The 22,281-nt window shown below is 43.1% G+C and overlaps 1 protein-coding gene across 1 annotated transcript in view; it reads right to left on the bottom strand.

Moving 5' to 3' along the window:
* Positions 1-22,281, bottom strand: part of ush2a (Usher syndrome 2A (autosomal recessive, mild)) — a 477,069-nt gene that overhangs the window by 156,414 nt on the left and 298,374 nt on the right. The window contains 2 exon segments of the mRNA XM_082957499.1: positions 8,714-8,856; positions 11,971-12,118. Of these exon segments, the coding sequence (XP_082813625.1) occupies positions 8,714-8,856; positions 11,971-12,118 (291 nt within the window).

The following is a 22,281-nucleotide window of genomic DNA, read 5'->3' as shown; positions in this document are numbered from 1 at the left end:
CCACAATAACACCACTCCACCCCAATAACACCACTTCACCCCAATAACACCACTCCACCCCAATAACACCACTCCGCCCCAATAACACCACTTCGCCCCAATAACACCACTTCGCCCCAATAACACCACTTCGCCCCAATAACACCACTCTACCCCAATAACACCACTCTACCCCATAACACCACTCTACCCCATAACACAACTCCACCACAGTAACACCACTCCACCCCAATAACACCACTCCACACCACCCTACCCCAGTAACACCACTCTACCACAATAACACCACTCCACCCCAATAACACCACTTCACCCCAATAACACCACTCCACCCCAATAACACCACTCCACCCCAATAACACCACTCCGCCCCAATAACACCACTTCGCCCCAATAACACCACTCCACCCCAATAACACCACTCCGCCCCAATAACACCACTCCGCCCCAATAACACCACTCCATACAACTCCACCCCAATAACACCACTTCACCCCAATAACACCACTCCACCCCAATAACACCACTTCACCCCAATAACACCACTCCACCCCAATAACACCACTCCGCCCCAATAACACCACTCTGCCCCAATAACACCACTCTGCCCCAATAACACCACTCCACCCCAATAACACAACTCCACCCCAATAACACCACTCTACCCCAATAACACCACTCTACCACAATAACACCACTCCACACAACTCCACCCCAATAATACCACTCTACCCTAATAACACCACTCTACCTGTAGATGTAGTGGTAGGACATTAGGAATACTTTGAGAGGCCTTCCCTCCTCTCCCCCCTCTCCCTCTGTCCCTCCTCTCCCCCCTCTCCCCCCGTCCCTCCTCTCCCGCCTCTCCCTCCTCTCCCCCCTCTCCCTCCGTACCTCCTCTCCCTCCCTCCCTCCCTCCCTCCCTGGCACCGTAAATCGCCACAGCAGAAGGCTAAACAAGAACGCGTGCCGCCAAGCCTTAAATCACATTTATAAGGATTTGGTTAGCATAGTAATAACAAAATCAAGTGACAAGGCCGGGAGGGGGGCAGTGGGAGGCGGAGGGAGATGGGGGATTCTTTTTAACATAGCAGAGGTCTGTGGAAGGAGATGATGAGGCTTTTGAAGGTGAGCAGGCTGGCTGATGTTAAAGAGGACAAATTACAGGGTTTACGGTCATAGGGAAGTTAAGACCGCACGCTCGGTCCCTGTAGAAATGTATAACATTAATTTCCAGTAATCTGCCACGTAATGAAAAAAAAAAGATCTTTAGAAATACTGTATGTTCCCTGTTGTAATTCTGTCATGGTTAACCTTAGCATTACTGTACCGCCTTACACTAAGTGAAAACAATATACAAAGTATACAGTATAAGGGATATCAGCAGACACAGGGACACAGATACACACGCACCAGTGGAGGCTGGTGAGGGTAGGACAGCTCATAATAATGGCTGGAACGGAGGGAATGGAATGGCATCAAACACATGGTTGTTGTGTTTGATACCATTCCACATATTCCCCTCCAGCCATTACCACGAGCACGTCCTCCCCAATTTAGATGCCACCAACCTCCTGTGATACGCACATAGACAAACATACGTAGAGATGAATAAGAAATCCCTTTAATTCAATACCATAACTGAATAAGGATATAAATAAGGATCATTTGATTCTTAATAATTATTATGAAGTCATATTCCTTTCAATTAAATCAGCTGTCTGAAATTCACAAGCAGATATTGATTACATAAGATTCTTAATAGTCTTTTCTTGTATTCATGTATTAGCTAAGCATATACAATTATATAAGGTCAAAATTACTTCAAAATCATGGTCTCTCGCACACACACACAGACACACACACACGCACGCATGCACACACACACACACGCACACACACACACTCATGTTCCTTAGCTGGGAACATGAGAGACAAAGATAAGGAACATGGTAAAAGTTTATGTTCACAGGACCAGCTGTCAGGTTCCAGGAATAACAATTCATGGAAGAAATTACATTAAAAAGAAACGAGGGGAAACAAGACACCCTCATGGATACTTAACGATCGCATCTGTCTTGGATAGGTGAAACCCCTGTTCTCCACACACACTCAGAAAGAAGAAAGGAAAAGTGTGTCTGTGTGAGTGTGTGTGTGTGTGTGCGTGCGTGTGTACGTGCATGTGTGCGTGTGTGCGTGCGTGCGTGTGTGTGTGCATGCGTGTGTGTGTGTGCACCATCTCCACAGAGAGACAGAGGAAAAAGAAAGAAGCTATAATGACACTACAAACTAATGAACATACACTATTTAATATAACACTAATGATATATACTATTTAATATAACACTAATGATATACACTATTTAATATAACACTAATGATATATACTATTTAATATAACACTAATGATATATACTATTTAATATAACACTAATGATATATACTATTTAATATAACACTAATGAACATATACTATTTAATATAACACTAATGAACATATACTATTTAGTATAACACTAATGAACATACACTATTTAATATAACACTAATGAACATATAATATTTAATATAACACTAATGATATATACTATTTAATATAACACTAATGAACATATAGTATTTAATATAACACTAATGAACAAACACTATTTAATATAACACTAATGAACAAATACTATTTAATATAACACTAATGATATATACTATTTAATATAACACTAATGAACATACACTATTTAATATAACACTAATGATATATACTATTTAATATAACACTAATGAACATATAATATTTAATATAACACTAATGATATACACTATTTAATATAACACTAATGATATATACTATTTAATATAACACTAATGAACATATAATATTTAATATAACACTAATGATATATACTATTTAATATAACACTAATGAACATGCACTATTTAATTTAACACTAATGATATATACTATTTAATATAACACTAATGATCTATACTATTTAATATAACACTAATGATATATACTATTTAATATAACACCAATGATATATACTATTTAATATAACACTAATGATATATACTATTTAATATAACACTAATGATATATACTATTTAATATAACACTAATGATATATACTATTTAATATAACACTAATGAACATACACTATTTATGTCAGCCCTGACCGTAGAGAGCCTGTTTATTTCTCTATTTGGTTAGCTCAGGGTGTGATTTGGGTGGGCATTCTAGATTATGTATTTCTATGTTGGCCTGATGTGGTTCCCAATCAAAGGCAGCTGTCTTTCGTTGTCTCTGATTGGGGATCATATTTAGGCAGCCTTTTCCCACTGGGTTTTTATGGGATCTTGTTTTTTGGTTAGTTGCCTGTGAGCACACCATTTGCTTCACGTTTCGTTTGTGCTTTATTGTTTTGTTTGGTGAGTTTCATTTATTAAACTATGTGGAACTCTATGCACGCTGCGCCTTGGTCTCCTTCTTACGATGAACGTGACAGAAGATCCCACCAAAAACGGACCAAGCAGCGTGGCCAGGATGAGTGGACATGGGAGGAGATCATGAGTGGAGCAGGGCCCTGGACGCGAATTGGGAAGTATCGCCGTTCAAGGGAGCAGATGGAGGCAGCAAGAGAGGAACGGCGACGATAGGAGGAGTTCCAGGATATCCTGCGCAGGCTCTACGCACTGTGTTGAGAGTGCGCCTTCAAAGCCCAGTGCGTCCTGTGCCAGAGCCCCGCACTTGCCGGGCTAAAGTGAGTATCCAGCCAGGACGGGTTGTGCCAGCTCTACGCTCCAGACCTCCAGTGCGCCTCCATGGTCCAGTATATCCTGCACCGGTTCTACGCACCAGGTCTCCAGTGCGCCTCCATAGCCCAGTACATCCTCTGCCTGCTCCCCGCACTCGCCCTGAGGTGCGTGACACCAGTCTGGTGCCACCTGTCCCGGCGACAGTTCCCAGTCCAGAGCTTCAGGTGACAGTTCCCAGTCCAGAGCTTCCGGCGACGTTTTACAGTCCAGAACCTCCGGAGATGGCCCACAGTCCGGAACCTCCGGAGACGGCCCACAGTCCGGAACCTCCGGAGATGGCCCATAGTCCGGAACCTCCTGAGACGGCCCACAGTCCGGAACCTCCTGAGACGATCCGCGGTCCGGTCCCTCCGACGACGATCCACGGTCCGGAGCCTCCGGCGACGATCCACGGTCCGGTTCCTCCGGCAACGATCCACGGTCCGGAGCCTTCAGCGACGACCCCCGAAATAGAGTCGCCACCGAGGATGGCGGATCCACGAACAGAGCGGGGTCTACGTCCCGCACCGGAGCAGCCACCGAGGCTAGATGCCCACCTGGACCCTCCCCTATTGAGTCAGGTTTTGTGGCCGGAGTCCGTACCTTTGGGGGGGTACTGTCACGCCCTGACCGTAGAGAGCCTGTTTATTTCTCTATTTGGTTAGGTCAGGGTGTGATTTGGGTGGGCATTCTAGATTATGTATTTCTATGTTGGCCTGATATGATTCCCAATCAGAGGCAGCTGTCATTCGTTGTCTCTGATTGGGGATCATATTTAGGCAGCCTTTTCCCACTGGGTTTTTGTGGGATCTTGTTTTTTGGTTAGTTGCCTGTGAGCACGCCATTTGCTTCACGTTTCGTTTGTGCTTTATTGTTTTGTTTGGTGAGTTTCATTTATTAAACTATGTGGAACTCTATGCACGCTGCGCCTTGGTCTCCTTACAACGAACGTGACAATTTAATATAACACTAATGATCTATACTATTTACTATAACACTAATGATATACACTATTTAATATAACACTAATGATATATACTATTTAATATAACACTAATGATATATACTATTTAATATAACACTAATGATCTAAACTATTTAATATAACACTAATGCTATATACTATTTAATATAACACTAATGATATATACTATTTAATATAACACTAATGATATATACTATTTAATATAACACTAATGATATATACTATTTAATATAACACTAATGATATATACTATTTAATAGAACACTGATGATATACACTATTTAATAGAACACTGTCGAACATATAATATTTTATTAACTACAACTCCTCTGTGCTCCAAGGACAATGAGGTGCTTCATCTAACTAGTGTAAAAAAAAATCCTTTAATATGTATGAATTAATTCATGAGTAGGATTACTATCTTTGAACAGAACCTAGTTGCGTCATGCTGGGTTGGTTATGTGAATGACGAGGCCTTACATGAACATGTAAATCACGCTTTGAATTCTAAATTCACTCCACATCACATTTGATTCAGTTCAATTCTATCTATGTGATTAACTAACATTCCGTTCCTTTGTAGATTCCATTTTCATCTGTGTCTCAGCGTCTCCTATCAGCACGGTGTATTTTAATGTCTTCATATTGTTCTCCGCATACCAATTCAATTTATAGACCAAATAGTCAATTGGTTTATCATTTTAAATATTAAAGATGATTAAATATAAACAATAATTTTTTTTGTTATCTGGAAGCTTAATTAAGGAACTTCTTCCTCCGACCTTGTGCTCCTGTTTAATGAGGCTCTCCAAAAAGTAGCAAACGCAACTTTCCACTCTGGGCTACAAGCCCTTAACATTGACACCGTGGCTAGAACTAACAGTGGCTCCTGTGTGGTAGGTACGTGTGTATGTGTATGTGTGTGTGTGTGTGTGCATGTGTGAGTGTGTGCAGGTGTGCGTGTGTATGTGTGTGCATGTGTGTGTGTCCCTGTCCTGTATATAAGCAGTATATGGGACAGATGTGGACAATCTCCAAGGCCATTTCTAAATCAGGGACAAATGTGAAACGCAACGCCTATTTAAAAAAAAGAACAGTCATGGACCCTTCCAGAGATTCAAAGGAAATATGGTCCATGGTTATCCTGTCTTCCCCTCATCTGTCACCTTGCCTGTCCTCTACCCCTCCTTCATCTCCATCACTCTCTCAGCCACATTATTTGTGAAGAATCTCCTAGACTCTTTGTCTCTGTTAATTTAGTTTCCTCAACCACTATTTCAACCTGATGGGCCACAATGATGAGACGTGTGTGTGTGTGTGGTGATGAGATGTGTGTGTGTGGTGATGAGACGTGTGTGTGTGTGTGGTGATGAGACGTGTGTGTGTGTGTGGTGATGAGACGCGTGTGTGTGTGTGGTGATGAGACGTGTGTGTGTGGTGATGAGACGCGTGTGTGTGTGTGTGTGGTGATGAGACGTGTGTGTGTGTGTGTGGTGATGAGACGTGTGTGTGTGTGTGTGGTGATGAGACGTGTGTGTGTGTGTGGTGATGAGACGTCTGTGTGTGTGTGTGTGTGTGGTGATGAGACGTGTGTGTGTGTGTGTGGTGATGAGACGCGTGTGTGTGGTGATGAGACGCGTGTGTGTGGTGATGAGACGCGTGTGTGTGGTGATGAGACGTGTGTGTGTGTGTGTGTGTGTGGTGATGAGACGTGTGTGTGTGTGTGTGGTGATGAGACGTGTGTGTGTGTGTGTGTGTGTGTGTGTGTGGTGATGAGACGTGTGTGTGTGTGTGTGGTGATGAGATGTGTGTGTGTGTGTGTGGTGATGAGACGTGTGTGTGTGTGTGTGGTGATGAGACGTGTGTGTGTGTGTGGTGATGAGACGTGTGTGTGTGTGTGGTGATGAGACGTGTGTGTGGTGATGAGACGCGTGTGTGTGGTGATGAGACGCGTGTGTGTGTGGTGATGAGACGTGTGTGTGTGTGGTGATGAGACGTGTGTGTGTGTGGTGATGAGACGTGTGTGTGTGGTGATGAGACGCGTGTGTGTGTCTGTGGTGATGAGACGTGTGTGTGTGTGTGTGTGGTGATGAGACGTGTGTGTGTGTCTGTGGTGATGAGACGTGTGTGTGTGTGTGTGTGGTGATGAGACGTGTGTGTGTGTGTGTGTGTGTGTGGTGATGAGACGTGTGTGGTGATGAGACGTGTGTGTGTGTGTGTGTGTGTGGTGATGAGACGTGTGTGTGTGTCTGTGGTGATGAGACGTGTGTGTGTGTGTGTGTGTGTGTGTGTGTGTGTGTGTGTGTGTGTGTGTGTGGTGTGTGTGTGTGTGTGTGTGTGGACAATAGGTCAGTAGGGTTATGTCCGTCACTTAAAGCCCTCTCTGTCTGTGGCCCTAACAGAGAGAACATGTGTCAAACACACACCACCCACACTGCTCTATCAATCTACACCTACACCTACACACACACTCACACATACACACACCCCTGCACTCTTTTGCTACACACACAAACACGCACACTTCTCCTTTGTGACTTGTATAGAGGCATTGTATCAGCCAGAGTGTGTGATAGTATGATGGTTACTACCAGAGATAAGAGCTTTACATTCCGTGCGTTCACTGTGAAAGACACAATGCTGCGTTCAAGAGCCTCAACGCCACGAGTCAACGCCCGGCCACCGCCAGAGAGGATTATGGGAGATGCAGTGTATTAATGTCTACTGGCACCGCTAATAAACAGTCCCTCACATCTCATCACCACACACACACACACGTCTCATCACCACACACACACACACACACACACACGTCTCATCACCACACACACACACACACACACACACACACACACGTTTCATCACCACAAACACACACACACACACACACACGTCTCATCACCACACACACACACACACACGTCTCATCACCACACACACACACACACACACACGTCTCATCACCACACACACACACACACACACACACACACACACACACACACACACACACACACACACACACACACACACACACACACACACACACACACACACACAAAATATTCCCAAAAGCAGCTTTGTCTCAATCGTCCATTGAGGAAGGTGTGTGTGTGTGTGTGTGTGTGTAGCAGGGGTGCTAATTCTGCAAAGCTAGGAGAAAGTGTTTGGCAGTAATACAACGCATCCTGAATCTATGCAGATAGTGGTGCTATAATTATACTGTATGTCATAATAGAGAAGTAATTCATGTTTAACTTTGCAGAGAGTCTAATGTGATTCTATTACAGCAATTAGCTAGCAATGACACTGACTAGGTCATCTACACACACTATACACTTTCAATATTCTCTCTCCCTCCCTCCTCTCTCGCTCTCTCCTTCTCTCTCTCTCTCTCTCACTCTCTGTCTCTCTCTCTCCCACTCTCTCTCTCCCTCCCTCCCTCTCTCTCTCTCTCTCTCTCTCTCTCTCTCTGTCTCTCTGTCTCTCTCTCTCTCTCTGTCTCTCTGTCTCTGTCTCTCTATGTCTCGCTCTCTCTCTCTCTCTCTCTCTCTCTCTCTCTCTCTCTCTCTCTCTCTGTCTCTCTCATGTGAGTGCGAGTGAGTGTGTGTATGTGAGAGAGAATCCCTGTTCACACGGTCTGTGTGTAAGGACATGGACTATCACTCGTTTAATAGCTTGTAGTCTGTGAGAGAATGTGAGTTATGAGAATGTGACTTTTCAAAGAATTTGTGTGTGTTCCAAGCGCATGTATTCCTATGAGTATAAGGCAGTATACATCGTACATAGCATGTTTGGGTTTATGCCCTAAAACCACATATGTGTGTGTGTGTGTGTGTGTGTGTGTGTGTGTGTGTGTGTGTGTGTGTGTGTGTGTGTGTGTGTGTGTGTGTGTGTGTGTGTGTGTGTGTGTGTGTGTGTGTGTGTGTACTCACTGTCCTCTGCGGTACGTAGGCTGGTCCAGTCACTGGCGGTCTCTCCGTGTGTGTGTGACACCACCACTCTGAACAGGTAGTCTGTGTATGGAGACAGACCTTCCACTGTGTGGCTGAATGTGCTCGTCACATTGTTCAACAGTCTACGAGGGAACACACACAAGTTTATATTTCTTATGCTAGATACATTAAAAAAAAATGTAGCCCCGCGCTCAAAAGGTATGATAGAAACACAGATTAGTTTACTGTTGGGGCCAAAATTATAATCAGTAAAAAGTCACCTGAGTGACAGATGAATGATTTATTCAAATCTGTTAGTGTTTTAAATGTCTATATGAACTACGGGACGTTCTCTCTGAGCTCTTATTCCTCATTTAAATGTCAATCCCTGCGCCTAACAAACACAATTATAAACATTTCATATATCAAATCCCACATTTATCAAATTATAAACGAGGATAAAATACCTGGCAACCAACGTCAACCCACCCTTCATCTATCACACATACATATGGATATCAATTAACAGAACGTCAACCCACCCTTCATCTATCACACATACATACGGATATCAATTAACAGAACGTCAACCCACCCTTCATCTATCACACATACATACGGATATCAATTAACAGAACGTCAACCCACTCTTCATCTATCACACATACATACGGATATCAATTAACAGAACGTCAACCCACCCTTCATCTATCACACATACATACGGATATCAATTAACAGAACGTCAACCCACCCTTCATCTATCACACATACATACGGATATCAATTAACAGAACGTCAACCCACCCTTCATCTATCACACATACATACGGATATCAATTAACAGAACGTCAACCCACCCTTCATCTATCACACATACATACGGATATCAATTAACAGAACGTCAACCCACCCTTCATCTATCACACATACATACGGATATCAATTAACAGAACGTCAACCCACCCTTCATCTATCACACATACATACGGATATCAATTAACAGAACGTCAACCCACCCTTCATCTATCACACATACATACGGATATCAATTAACAGAACGTCAACCCACCCTTCATCTATCACACATACATATGGATATCAATTAACAGAACGTTAACCCACCCTTCATCTATCACACATACATACGGATATCAATTAACAGAACGTCAACCCACCCTTCATCTATCACACATACATACGGATATCAATTAACAGAACGTCAACCCACCCTTCATCTATCACACATACATATGGATATCAATTAACAGAACGTCAACCCACCCTTCATCTATCACACATACATATGGATATCAATTAACAGAACGTCAACCCACCCTTCATCTATCACACATACATACGGATATCAATTAACAGAACGTCAACCCACCCTTCATCTATCACACATACATATGGATATCAATTAACAGAACGTCAACCCACCCTTCATCTATCACACATACATACGGATATCAATTAACAGAACGTCAACCCACCCTTCATCTATCACACATACATATGGATATCAATTAACAGAACGTCAACCCACCCTTCATCTATCACACATACATATGGATATCAATTAACAGAACGTCAACCCACCCTTCATCTATCACACATACATACGGACATCAATTAACAGAACGTCAACCCACTCTTCATCTATCACACATACATACGGATATCAATTAACAGAACGTCAACCCACCCTTCATCTATCACACATACATATGGATATCAATTAACAGAACGTCAACCCACCCTTCATCTATCACACATACATACGGATATCAATTAACAGAACGTCAACCCACCCTTCATCTATCACACATACATACGGATATCAATTAACAGAACGTCAACCCACCCTTCATCTATCACACATACATACGGATATCAATTAACAGAACGTCAACCCACCCTTCATCTATCACACATACATACGGATATCAATTAACAGAACGTCAACCCACCCTTCATCTATCACACATACATACGGATATCAATTAACAGAACGTCAACCCACCCTTCATCTATCACACATACATACGGATATCAATTAACAGAACGTCAACCCACCCTTCATCTATCACACATACATACGGATATCAATTAACAGAACGTCAACCCACCCTTCATCTATCACACATACATACGGACATCAATTAACAGAACGTCAACCCACCCTTCATCTATCACACATACATATGGATATCAATTAACAGAACGTCAACCCACCCTTCATCTATCACACATACATATGGATATCAATTAACAGAACGTCAACCCACCCTTCATCTATCACACATACATACGGATATCAATTAACAGAACGTCACTGAATATGACGCCTGGTAATTGGCATGAATGAAATGAATGAATCAACCATGTATTGTTCTAGCAGCACCAATCTCCCAGACAGGGCCTTTCTATAGAAGAGCACTATTGGACATAATGAATAAATCAGGGTAAGAATGAGAGGCGTACTGTAGGTAGCGTGCTGGAGGGTGAGGGAATGTCGCTGATATATAATACATGGACCTAGTCATTTATTTATTACCACAGAATGAGAATACTCTCTTTTTGGATTAAATTGCAATTTGTTGTCAGGAAGCATGGAATGAATACCTATCAGATACCAGCACAACTTTTTATTTTAATCTGGCTCTCTCTGTCTACTGATCTCTACCTCTTTCTCTCTACCTCTCTCTCTCTCTCTCTCTCTCTCTCTCTCTCTCTACCTCTCTCTCTCTCTCTACCTCTCTCTCTCTCTCTCTCTCTCTCTCTCTCTCTCTACCTCTCTCTCTCTCTACCTCTCTCTCTCTTTCTCTCTACCTCTCTCCCTGACCAGCAGCAGTAATGTTAGTGGTTTGTCCGGTGTAGCCCTGACCAGCAGCAGTAATGTTAGTGGTTTGTCCGGTGTAGCCCTGACCAGCAGCAGTAATGTTAGTGGTTTGTCCAGTGTAGCCCTGACCAGCAGCAGTAATGTTAGTGGTTTGTCCGGTGTAGCCCTGACCAGCAGTAGTAATGTTAGTCTGTCTATTCTATTCTGTCTGTAAGTGATGTTAGTGGCTTTAGTAGTGATATTGTTATCTATGGTCAGTATAGTGAAGGGTTTGACCATTGTAAAGGAACATCTGGCATAGCTCTTATCTGAAGGGCATTGTATATGGTTTTGCTGTATAGCTGTGTATGTTTAGTAGTAGAGTAGTTTATTGTATCTATGGTCAGCCGTAATGCATTGTAAGGGGTCTTACTGTCGTATAGGACCGTCTGGCGTAGCCCTCATCTGTAGGTCGTAGTATAGGGGTCCAGGAGCGTTGGCACGGCCCGGAGGGAGCCAGGACAACTGCAGACTGGCAGGGGTGGCATCTAACCCACCTGGGGGCATTACACCATCTGGAGCTGGGGGAGAGATAGAGAGAGAGAGAACGAGAAAGAGAGAGATGAATGGACATTTTCACATCATCACCAATCCCCTTGGTCCTTAGACAGAGGATGACACTGTGTCATTCGTCCCTCTGGGCTCTCTGTAGGCCACCAGAACAGACAGCACAGCTTGTACCCCAGATGATGACTTGTGACAACATCCTCCCTCTCTTCTCCTCTCTTCCTCCATAAGGCATTATCATTCAGAGAGTGGCAGGAGTCAGCGCTCCCTCTCTGATCTACAACAAAGACTGTTCACACAAAGAACCTTACAGAAAGAGAGAGAGGAGAGAAAGAGAGATAAAAAGAGAAAGCGAGAGGCAGTGCCCTGAAAAGAGAGATAGAGAGATGGAGCAGAGAGGAGAGGAATGGGAGAGACTCATTTCTAAAGAAGGGTCGGCCCACTCTCACCCCCCCAGACCAGATATACAAGCCCCTACTGACACACACACACACACACACACACACACACACACACACACACACACACACACACACACACACACACACACACACACACACACACACACACACACACACACATTTATATCCTCATTAACATTGCCGTTGCATTGTGATCCTCTTCAGGCAACTGTTACATTTTCCACTTATGAACATCGATCAGACGGTGAAGCATCTTCAAGGTCTGGAGTGAAAACATCGTGATTTGTCTGCTTGGAGGTGCACTTGACTGGACACCAGTTCAAATCACACTGTTAGAGAGGCTATAGAACACACATCAACACCATTGTGTGTGCCTGTGTGTGTACTTGCATGCATGTGTGCTAGCATGCATATGTGTGTGTGTGAGTGTGTGTGTGTGTGTGTGTGTGTGTGTGTGTGTGTGTGTGTGTGTGTGTGTGTGTGTGTGTGTGTGTGTGTGTGTGTGTGTGGAGACCGTAGAGATCATTGTTCAATCAACATCAACACACTCCTCTCACAGCCCTCCACTCATCACTGCACTACACTACAGACCAAACCCAAACCACTGATTATTGATCCTTACACACCACACATACTGATAGGCCAATACATAATAAAACATACAGTAGGAAAAACAGACCTATTGGACATCAGAAGACAACACAATAATAGGTGAAAGAGAAATGATTTTGGAAATGGAATTTAGTGAGAGGACCTTTCAGTAATCATGTCTGTGTGAGAATGAAGTCATGTGTATGTGTGTACGTGTGCACGTCCGTGCATTTGTGTATGAGTGCGAGTGTGTACGCATGCGTCTGTCTATGTGTGTGTGTGTGCGTGCGTGTGTCTATCTGTGTGTGTTTGTGTGCGCGTGAATGCATGCCTGCGTCCGTGTGTGCGTCTGTGTGTGTGTGTGTGTGTGTGTGTGTGTGTGTGTGTGTGTGTGTGTGCGTGCGTGCGTGTGTGTGTGCGTGTGTGTGTGTGTGTATTAATGAAGTGATTTGGTGGCGAGGCGTTAGTCTAATGTGTTGATGGATGGGAGGGATGTGTGTCAATATGGCCACTGGAACAGAGGATTATGGGGAGAGGGAGAGACACCCTGGGGACTCATATGTCACTTAGGAAGACAGGAAACAGCACGGACCACAAAAAAAGAAAGGAGGGAGAGAAAAAACAACAACAACAACAACAAAAAACAAGACAAAGGAGATGACTTAACCCAATCCTCTGTTCCCTGGTGAAGGGGCGAGGGGGGTGGGGTGGAGTGTATGTGTGTGTGTGTGTTTGCATGCGTGTCACGGTCAAGCACATCACTCACGTCAGCACCCCGAAATTAGTTTCATATCCAATTTACATAATGCACAGCACTCCCATTACGGCAAAAACACAGAATGGAAAGACAAAAGCGATATAAGGACAAAGAAAATAATGAGTGTCTGCAGCATCTGAGCTGTAGTCTAAAGACTTGTTCTGTTGTAGTCTAAAGACTTGTTCTGTTGTTCTGTTGTTCTGTTGTAGTCTAAAGACTTGTTCTGTTGTTCTGTTGTTCTGTTGTAGTCTAAAAACTTGTTCTGTTGTAGTCTAAAGACTTGTTCTGTTGTTCTGTTGTAGTCTAAAGACTTGTTCTGTTGTTCTGTTGCGGTCTAAAGACTTGTTCTGTTGTAGTCTAAAGACTTGTTCTGTTGTAGTCTAAAGACTTGTTCTGTTGTAGTCTAAAGACTTGTTCTGTTGAGGCTAAAGACTTGTTCTGTTGTAGTCTAAAGACTTGTTCTGTTGTAGTCTAAAGACTTGTTCTGTTGAGGCTAAAGACTTGTTCTGTTGTAGTCTAAAGACTTGTTCTGTTGTTCTGTTGTAGTCTAAAGACTTGTTCTGTTGTTCTGTTGCGGTCTAAAGACTTGTTCTGTTGTAGTCTAAAGACTTGTTCTGTTGTAGTCTAAAGACTTGTTCTGTTGAGGCTAAAGACTTGTTCTGTTGTAGTCTAAAGACTTGTTCTGTTGTAGTCTAAAGACTTGTTCTGTTGAGGCTAAAGACGTGTTCTGTTGTTCTGTTGTAGTCTAAAGACTTCTTCTGTTGTAGTCTAAAGACTTGTTCTGTTGTTCTGTTGTAGCCTAAAGACTTCTTCTGTTGTAGTCTAAAGACTTGTTCTGTTGTTCTGTTGTCGTCTAAAGACTTGTTCTGTTGTTCTGTTGTAGCCTAAAGACTTCTTCTGTTGTTCTGTTGTAGTCTAAAGACTTGTTCTGTTGTTCTGTTGTAGTCTAAAGACTTGTTCTGTTGTTCTGTTGTAGTGTAAAGACTTGTTCTGTTGTAGTCTAAAGACTTGTTCTGTTGAGTCTAAAGACTTGTTCTGTGGTTCTGTTGTAGTCTACAGACTTGTTCTGTTCTAGTCTAAAGACTTGTTCTGCTGTTCTGTTGTAGTCTAAAGACTTGTTCTGTTGTAGTCTAAAATACTTGTTCTGTTGTAGTCTAAAATACTTGTTCTGTTGTTCTGTTGTAGTCTAAAGACTTGTTCTGTTGTTCTGTTGTAGTCTAAAGGCTTGTTCTGTTGTTCTGTTGTAGTCTAAAGACTTGTTCTGTTGTTCTGTTGTAGTCTAAAGGCTTGTTCTGTTGTTCTGTTGTAGTCTAAAGGCTTGTTCTGTTGTTCTGTTGTAGTCTAAAGACTTGTTCTGTTGTTCTGTTGTAGTCTAAAGGCTTGTTCTGTTGTTCTGTTGTAGTCTAAAGACTTGTTCTGTTGTTCTGTTGTAGTCTAAAGGCTTGTTCTGTTGTTCTGTTGTAGTCTAAAGACTTGTTCTGTTGTTCTGTTGTAGTCTAAAGGCTTGTTCTGTTGTTCTGTTGTAGTCTAAAGACTTGTTCTGTTGTTCTGTTGTAGTCTAAAGGCTTGTTCTGTTGTTCTGTTGTAGTCTAAAGACTTGTTCTGTTGTTCTGTTGTAGTCTAAAGGCTTGTTCTGTTGTTCTGTTGTAGTCTTTATCTGGACTGACTGATGTGTAATACAAAGACTGGTGACAGCAAATGCTTGGTTGGCATCACCCATCTCATCTATCATCACCTACCTACCTACAGTCTCATCTCATCTATCATCCCCTACCTACCTACAGTCTCATCTCATCTATCATCACCTACCTACCTACAGTCTCATCTCATCTATCATCACCTACCTACCTACAGTCTCATCTCATCTATCATCACCTACCTACCTATAGTCTCATCTCTTCTATCATCACCTACCTACCTACAGTCTCATCTCATCTATCATCACCTACCTACCTACAGTCTCATCTCATCTATCATCACCTACCTACCTACAGTCTCATCTCATCTATCATCACCTACCTACCTACAGTCTCATCTCTTCTATCATCCCCTACCTACCTACAGTCTCATCTCATCTATCATCACCTACCTACCTACAGTCTCATCTCATCTATCATCACCTACCTACCTACAGTCTCATCTCTTCTATCATCCCCTACCTACCTACAGTCTCATCTCATCTATCATCACCTACCTACCTACAGTCTCCTACATTCTCAGATCCTAGATCTGCGTCCGTATATCACCCCTATGTTGTGCACTATTAGAGGGAATAGGGTGCCAAACTAGTACACTACTTTTGGCCGGAGCTAGAAGACTAAAGAAGAAATAGGGTGCCAAAGAAGTGGACTATAGAGGTGAAAAGTGTACTATTTCAAACACAAACCAATTAATGTGGGAAAGGAAGTGGACCAGCAGAGTGCTCATTAGGCATATTACCCATCTGCCCCTGCTCTGTCATTGTGGCCAAACCCGTAACTGTGGTGATGGCTATGAGTAGTGTATGTGAGTACATTGAGCCTGGGCCCAGCACAACATCATAGCTGGTTTCTAGCCAGCCCAATCACTTATACTAGTCATAGCCAACACACTAACTGCTCTGTATGTGTAGGACAGCTATTGACAGAGTAACCCATGTGACTATAGTACTACACTGTGTCAGCCATCATTACTGACTTGGCTAAAACACCTAACAGGTCGTAGATGGAAATTATCATGTTTTCTCAATCAGCTCATATGGGCAAATAAAGGGATATAGATTTTTACCCAGAGTGCAGTGGTAGTACTAAAGAAGTCTATGTACTGTACTAAGTCATGTCTGAACGGACCATAAAGTTAAGTTTGTGTCAGACATTTTTATGGTGATATCCTGGGTGTGTTTATGTGTGTTTTGAGTGTATTTGGAGGGCTGCTGCTTGGGTGTGTGAATGTCAGTGTCTCCCTGCAAGTGTGTGTGCTTGTGAATGTGAGTGTGTGTGTGCACGCATAAATGTATGCACCCATGCATGTGTGTTTTCTGTGTATCCCAGACTGTAGTTTGTGTGTGTACATGAGTGTGTATCTAGTTGATAGAGCAGTTCATTCCAACCACTGTTTTCCCCTAAACACACACAGAGAGAGAAAAGGCATGCAGCTCTGTGCCTTTGTCTCCGCTTCACACTCAGGTATATCAGAGGTGTCACTAATCATTTTAAACTATGCACTTTTATGTTCCCCCTCCATCCGTAAGCTCTCAGCCTCTTCTGTTCTTTGATATAACAAGGACAGATTGAGACAAGGCTTCAGTTCGCCTAACAGAAGTATAAAGATCTGCCAAGGGGAGAGAGAGGAGAAGAGAATGAGAGAGGAGAGAGAGGGGAGAGAGAGGAGAGAGAGGGGAGAGAGGAGGAGAGAATGAGAGAGAGGACAGAGAGGGGAGAGAGGGGGAGAGAGAGGGGAGAGAGGAGAGAATGAGAGAGAGGACAGAGAGGGGAGAGAGAGGAGAGAGAGGGGAGAGAGGAGGAGAGAATGAGAGAGAGGACAGAGAGGGGAGAGAGAGGAGAGAGAGGGGAGAGAGGAGGAGAGAATGAGAGAGAGGACAGAGAGGGGAGAGAGGGGGAGAGAGGAGGAGAGAATGAGAGAGAGGGGAGAGAGGGGGAGAGAATGAGAGAGAGGACAGAGAGGGGAGAGAGGGGGAGAGAGGAGGAGAGAATGAGAGAGAGGGGAGAGAGAGGAGAGAGGGGGAGAGAATGAGAGAGAGAACAGAGAGGGGAGAGAGGGGGAGAGAATGAGAGAGAGGAGAGAGAGGGGAGAGAGGGGGAGAGAATGAGAGAGAGGAGAGAGGGGGAGAGAGGAGGAGAGAATGAGAGAGAGGACAGAGAGGAGGAGAGAGAGGAGAGAGAGGGGAGAGAGGGGAGAGAGGGGGAGAGAGGAGGAGAGAATGAGAGAGAGGACAGAGAGGGGGAGAGAGAGAGGTGGAAAGTGTGGTATTTAAAATGTATACTTCCTCATGCCTTTGTTTTGAACTTGAATTATTTTGCGGAGGAACATTCCAGACTCCTGCTATTGTTGTGGTGTGATTGCCGTGGCGCCGACGTGCAGGTGTGTGTGTGGTTATCTCGTTAGCATCTGATCAGCTCTGGCATTTATCAGTATGCACAATTAGATCCTATTCTACCAAATCAATTAGGGATAAACACACACGCAAACACTCACACACACAGAGACACACGCACCCATGCACGTGCAGAAAAACAGATGCACACACGGTACAAGGGCCATATTTTAACAATCGAAGGTCACTAGAATTGTTGATATTCACAGAGGTCCTCTCCTGCTCTGCAGAACAGCCTCCTTTTAACTCACTGATCTCTGTCTCTCTCTATCTGTCTCTCTCTCTCTCTGTGTGTGTGTGTGTGTGTGTGTGTGTGTGTGTGTGTGTGTGTGTGTGTGTGTGTGTGTGTGTGTGTGTGTGTGCAGAACGTTGGAAGGGGGCATGGGATTACCGCTCATACAGCCTGGCTGGGGGGAAGACAAAAGGAGAGAAGAAGAAAAGGAGAGAACAGGGAAAAACGAGTGTGATCAAATTGGTATAATAAGACTTGTTTGAAGGAACATCACATGAGAGGAGATCATTGGTTCAGAAATACAGCAGAGAAAGAGAGAGAGAGACAGACCACCTATTCACCCTGCACACCCTAATTGACAAACAAACAAACAAAAACAAATGGCAAAGTCTTCTCATGCTTTGTTGATAAAAAACAACAACTTAGTACTGAGGCCATGAGGGCCTGCTATACAAATAGATGGACAGTTGTGATGGATGAAAAGCATTTGACATGCAACTTGAGCCCCACTCTCTTCAATGTATATTTGGCCTTCCCTGTGGCTTAGTTGGTAGAGCATGGTGTTTGCAATGCCAGGGTTGTGGGTTCAATTCCCAGTACAAAAAAAAATAAAAATAATAATAAATGCATGAAATGTATGCATTCACTACTGTAAGTCGCTCTGGGTAAGAGTGTCTGCTAAATGACTAAAATGTAAAAAAAATATATATCAATGAATTGGCGAGGGCGCTAGAACAGTCTGCAGCACCTGGCCTCACCCTACTAGAATCTGAAGTCATGATCTGATAATTCTGTCACCAACCAAGGAGGGCCTACAGCAGCACCTAGATCTTCTGCACAGATTCTGTCAGACCTGGGCCCTGACAGTAAATCTCAGTAAGACAAAAATAATGGTGTCCAGTTGCTAGGACTACAAATTCCATCTAGACACTGCTGCCCTAGAGCACACAAAAATCTATACATACCTCGGCCAAAACATCAGCGCCACAGGTAACTTCCACAAAGCTGTGAACGATCTGAGAGACAAGGCAAGAAGGGCCTGCTATGCCATCAAAAGGAACATAAAATTTAACATACCAATTAGGATCTGGCAAAAAATACTTCAATTGCCCTCTATGGTTGTGAGGTCTGGGGTACGCTCACCAACCAAGAATTCACAAAATGGGACAAACACCAAATTGAGAATCTGCATGCAGAATTCTGCAAAAACATCCTCTCTGTAAAACACCAAATAATGCATGCAGATACTCGCTCATTATCAAAATTTCAGAAAAGAGATGTTCAATTCTACAACCACCCAAAAGGAAGTGATTCCTAAACCTTTCATAACAAAGTCTTCACCTACAGAGAAATTCACCTGGAGAAGAGTCCTCTAAGCAAGCTGGTCCTGGGGCTCTGTTCACAAACACAAACAGACCCCACAGAGCCCCAGGACAGCAACACAATTAGACCCAACCAAATCATGAGAAAAGATAATTACTTGACACATTGGAAAGAATATACAAAAACTATTTGTACATCGTTATAACACTGTAAATAGACATAATATGACATTTGAAATGTCATTATCCTTTTGGAACTTTTGTGAGTGTAATGTTTATTGTACTTTTTTATTGTTTATTCACTTTTGTTTATTATCTATTTCACTTGCTTTGGCAATGTAAACATATGTTTCCCATGCCAATAAAGCCTTTAAAATTAATAGAATTGGATTGAGAGAGAGAGACAGAGAGAGTGAGAGAGAACACAGCTCTACTAGAAGTGCAACACAGCTCTACTAGACCTGGCCCATCACAACACAGCTCTACTAGACCTGGCCCATCACAACACAGCTCTACTAGACCTGGCCCATCACAACACAGCTCTACTAGACCAGGCCCATCACAACACAGCTCTATTAGACCTGGCCCATCACAACACAGCTCTACTTGACCTGGCCCATCACAACACAGCTCTACTGGACCTGGCCCATCACAACACAGCTCTACTAGACCAGGCCCATCACAACACAGCTCTACTAGACCAGGTCCATCACAACACAGCTCTACTAGACCTGGCCCATCACAACACAGCTCTACTAGACCTGGCCCATCACAACACAGCTCTACTAGACCTGGTCCATCACAACACAGCTCTACTAGACCAGGCCCATCACAACACAGCTCTACTAGACCTGGCCCATCACAACACAGCTCTACTAGACCAGGTCCATCACAACACAGCTCTACTAGACCAGGTCCATCACAACACACCTCTACTGGACCTGGCCCATCACAACACAGCTCTACTGGACCTGGCCCATCACAACACAGCTCTACTAGACCAGGCCCATCACAACACAGCTCTACTAGACCAGGCCCATCACAACACAGCTCTACTAGACCAGGCCCATCACAACACAGCTCTACTAGACCAGGCCCATCACAACACAGCTCTACTGGACCTGGCCCATCACAACACAGCTCTGACCACTACTCCAGGGTCGAACAGAACACTCTCCTTCAGAGAAGTACACCACATGATGAAGTCCACACCATGTATCATTCAGATTATCAGCCTATATATGCTGAGGTAATCTCTGGCAAAAGACCCCTAGAACAATCAGAGATTGGAGAGGTGCACCAACTACTGCATCTAATAGCAGACTACTGAGATAGATAGACCCTTTAATTCACACGCACACACGCACACACACACACACACACACACACACACACACACACACACACACACACACACACACACACACACACACACACACACACACACACACCACGGTTGCAGATTGCATTGTACTTGTTTTTTGTGCAATCTTATTCCATTCGTATTCATTTGTTTACAACTATTCTTAATTTTATTGGCACCGGTATTATAGTAATGTATGTATGTATGTATGTATGTATGTATGTATGTATGTATGTATGTATGTATGTATGTATGTATGTATGTATGTATGTATGTATGTATGTATGTATGTATGTATGTATGTATGTATGTTTATATATTATTATTATTTTGTTTTTTTTTCAATGTACTTTACTCAAACCAGTGATTATTACTTATTATAAATGAGATCATTAACTATCAGCTCTTGGAATATCCAGGGCCTATACTCTTCACATTTTGGTTCTAAAACAATCCAGAACTGATTAAAAACATCAAGGGACAGGACATCATAATCCTACTGGAAACATGGTGTCGTGGAGAGATAGATACTCAGTGTCCCTCAGGCTATAGAGAAAGTTTACTACCATCAATCAAACATAAAAATGTTAAACGGGGCCGAGACTCAGGTGGAATCATCATTTGGCATAAGCAGGACTTGAATGAAATGAAAAAAGGTACCAGTCACATTTGGCTAAAACTTAACAAAGGTACAATCTACTGTGAAAATGACGTGTACATATGTGCAGCTTATGCTCCTCCTTCAGATTCATCATATTATGATGATCAGTTTTTTATGATGATCAGTTTTTCCATACAGAAATCATTACATTTCAGGCAGAGGGTAAAGTGCTTCTTTGTAGAGAATTCAATGCAAGAACAGGTTCTGAGCCTGACTACACTGATGCCGGAGGTAACCACCACATATATGGAGACCCCTCCTTGTACAGTAACCCTATTATAAATAATAGAAACAGTCCTGACCAAATACTGAACAAAAATGGGAAGGAGTTAGTGCATCTCTGTCGAGCCTTAGGCCTGTACATGCTTAATGGTAGAATCAGAGGGGACTCTTTAGGTCAGTTTACTTACTGCTCAGCTCTTGGGACAAGTGTAGTCGATTATGCCATCACTGACAATGACCCCTCCTCCATTAGTGCATTCACTGTCAGACCACAAACACCATTGTCAGATCACAGTCAGATCAACGTGTTTCTGAAGAAATTAACAGGCAATACTCATAAAAAAAAACAGCCCAATAAACTCTACAACATAAACCCATCGTACAGATGGGCTCCAAACAGTGCAGAGAGATTCATTGAAACGTTGAACTCAAATGAAATGATGAACTCTATACAATTTTTCAATAACTCACAATACCAAAACAATAAAGATGGTGTCAATTCGGCTACTCAAAA

The sequence above is a fragment of the Salmo salar genome, chromosome 01 (assembly GCF_965601325.2).
Source record: "Salmo salar chromosome 01, fSalSal1, whole genome shotgun sequence".
Lineage (NCBI taxonomy): Eukaryota > Metazoa > Chordata > Actinopteri > Salmoniformes > Salmonidae > Salmo > Salmo salar.
Note: the sequence above shows the minus strand (reverse complement) of the source record. Positions and strands in the feature narration are given on the sequence as shown.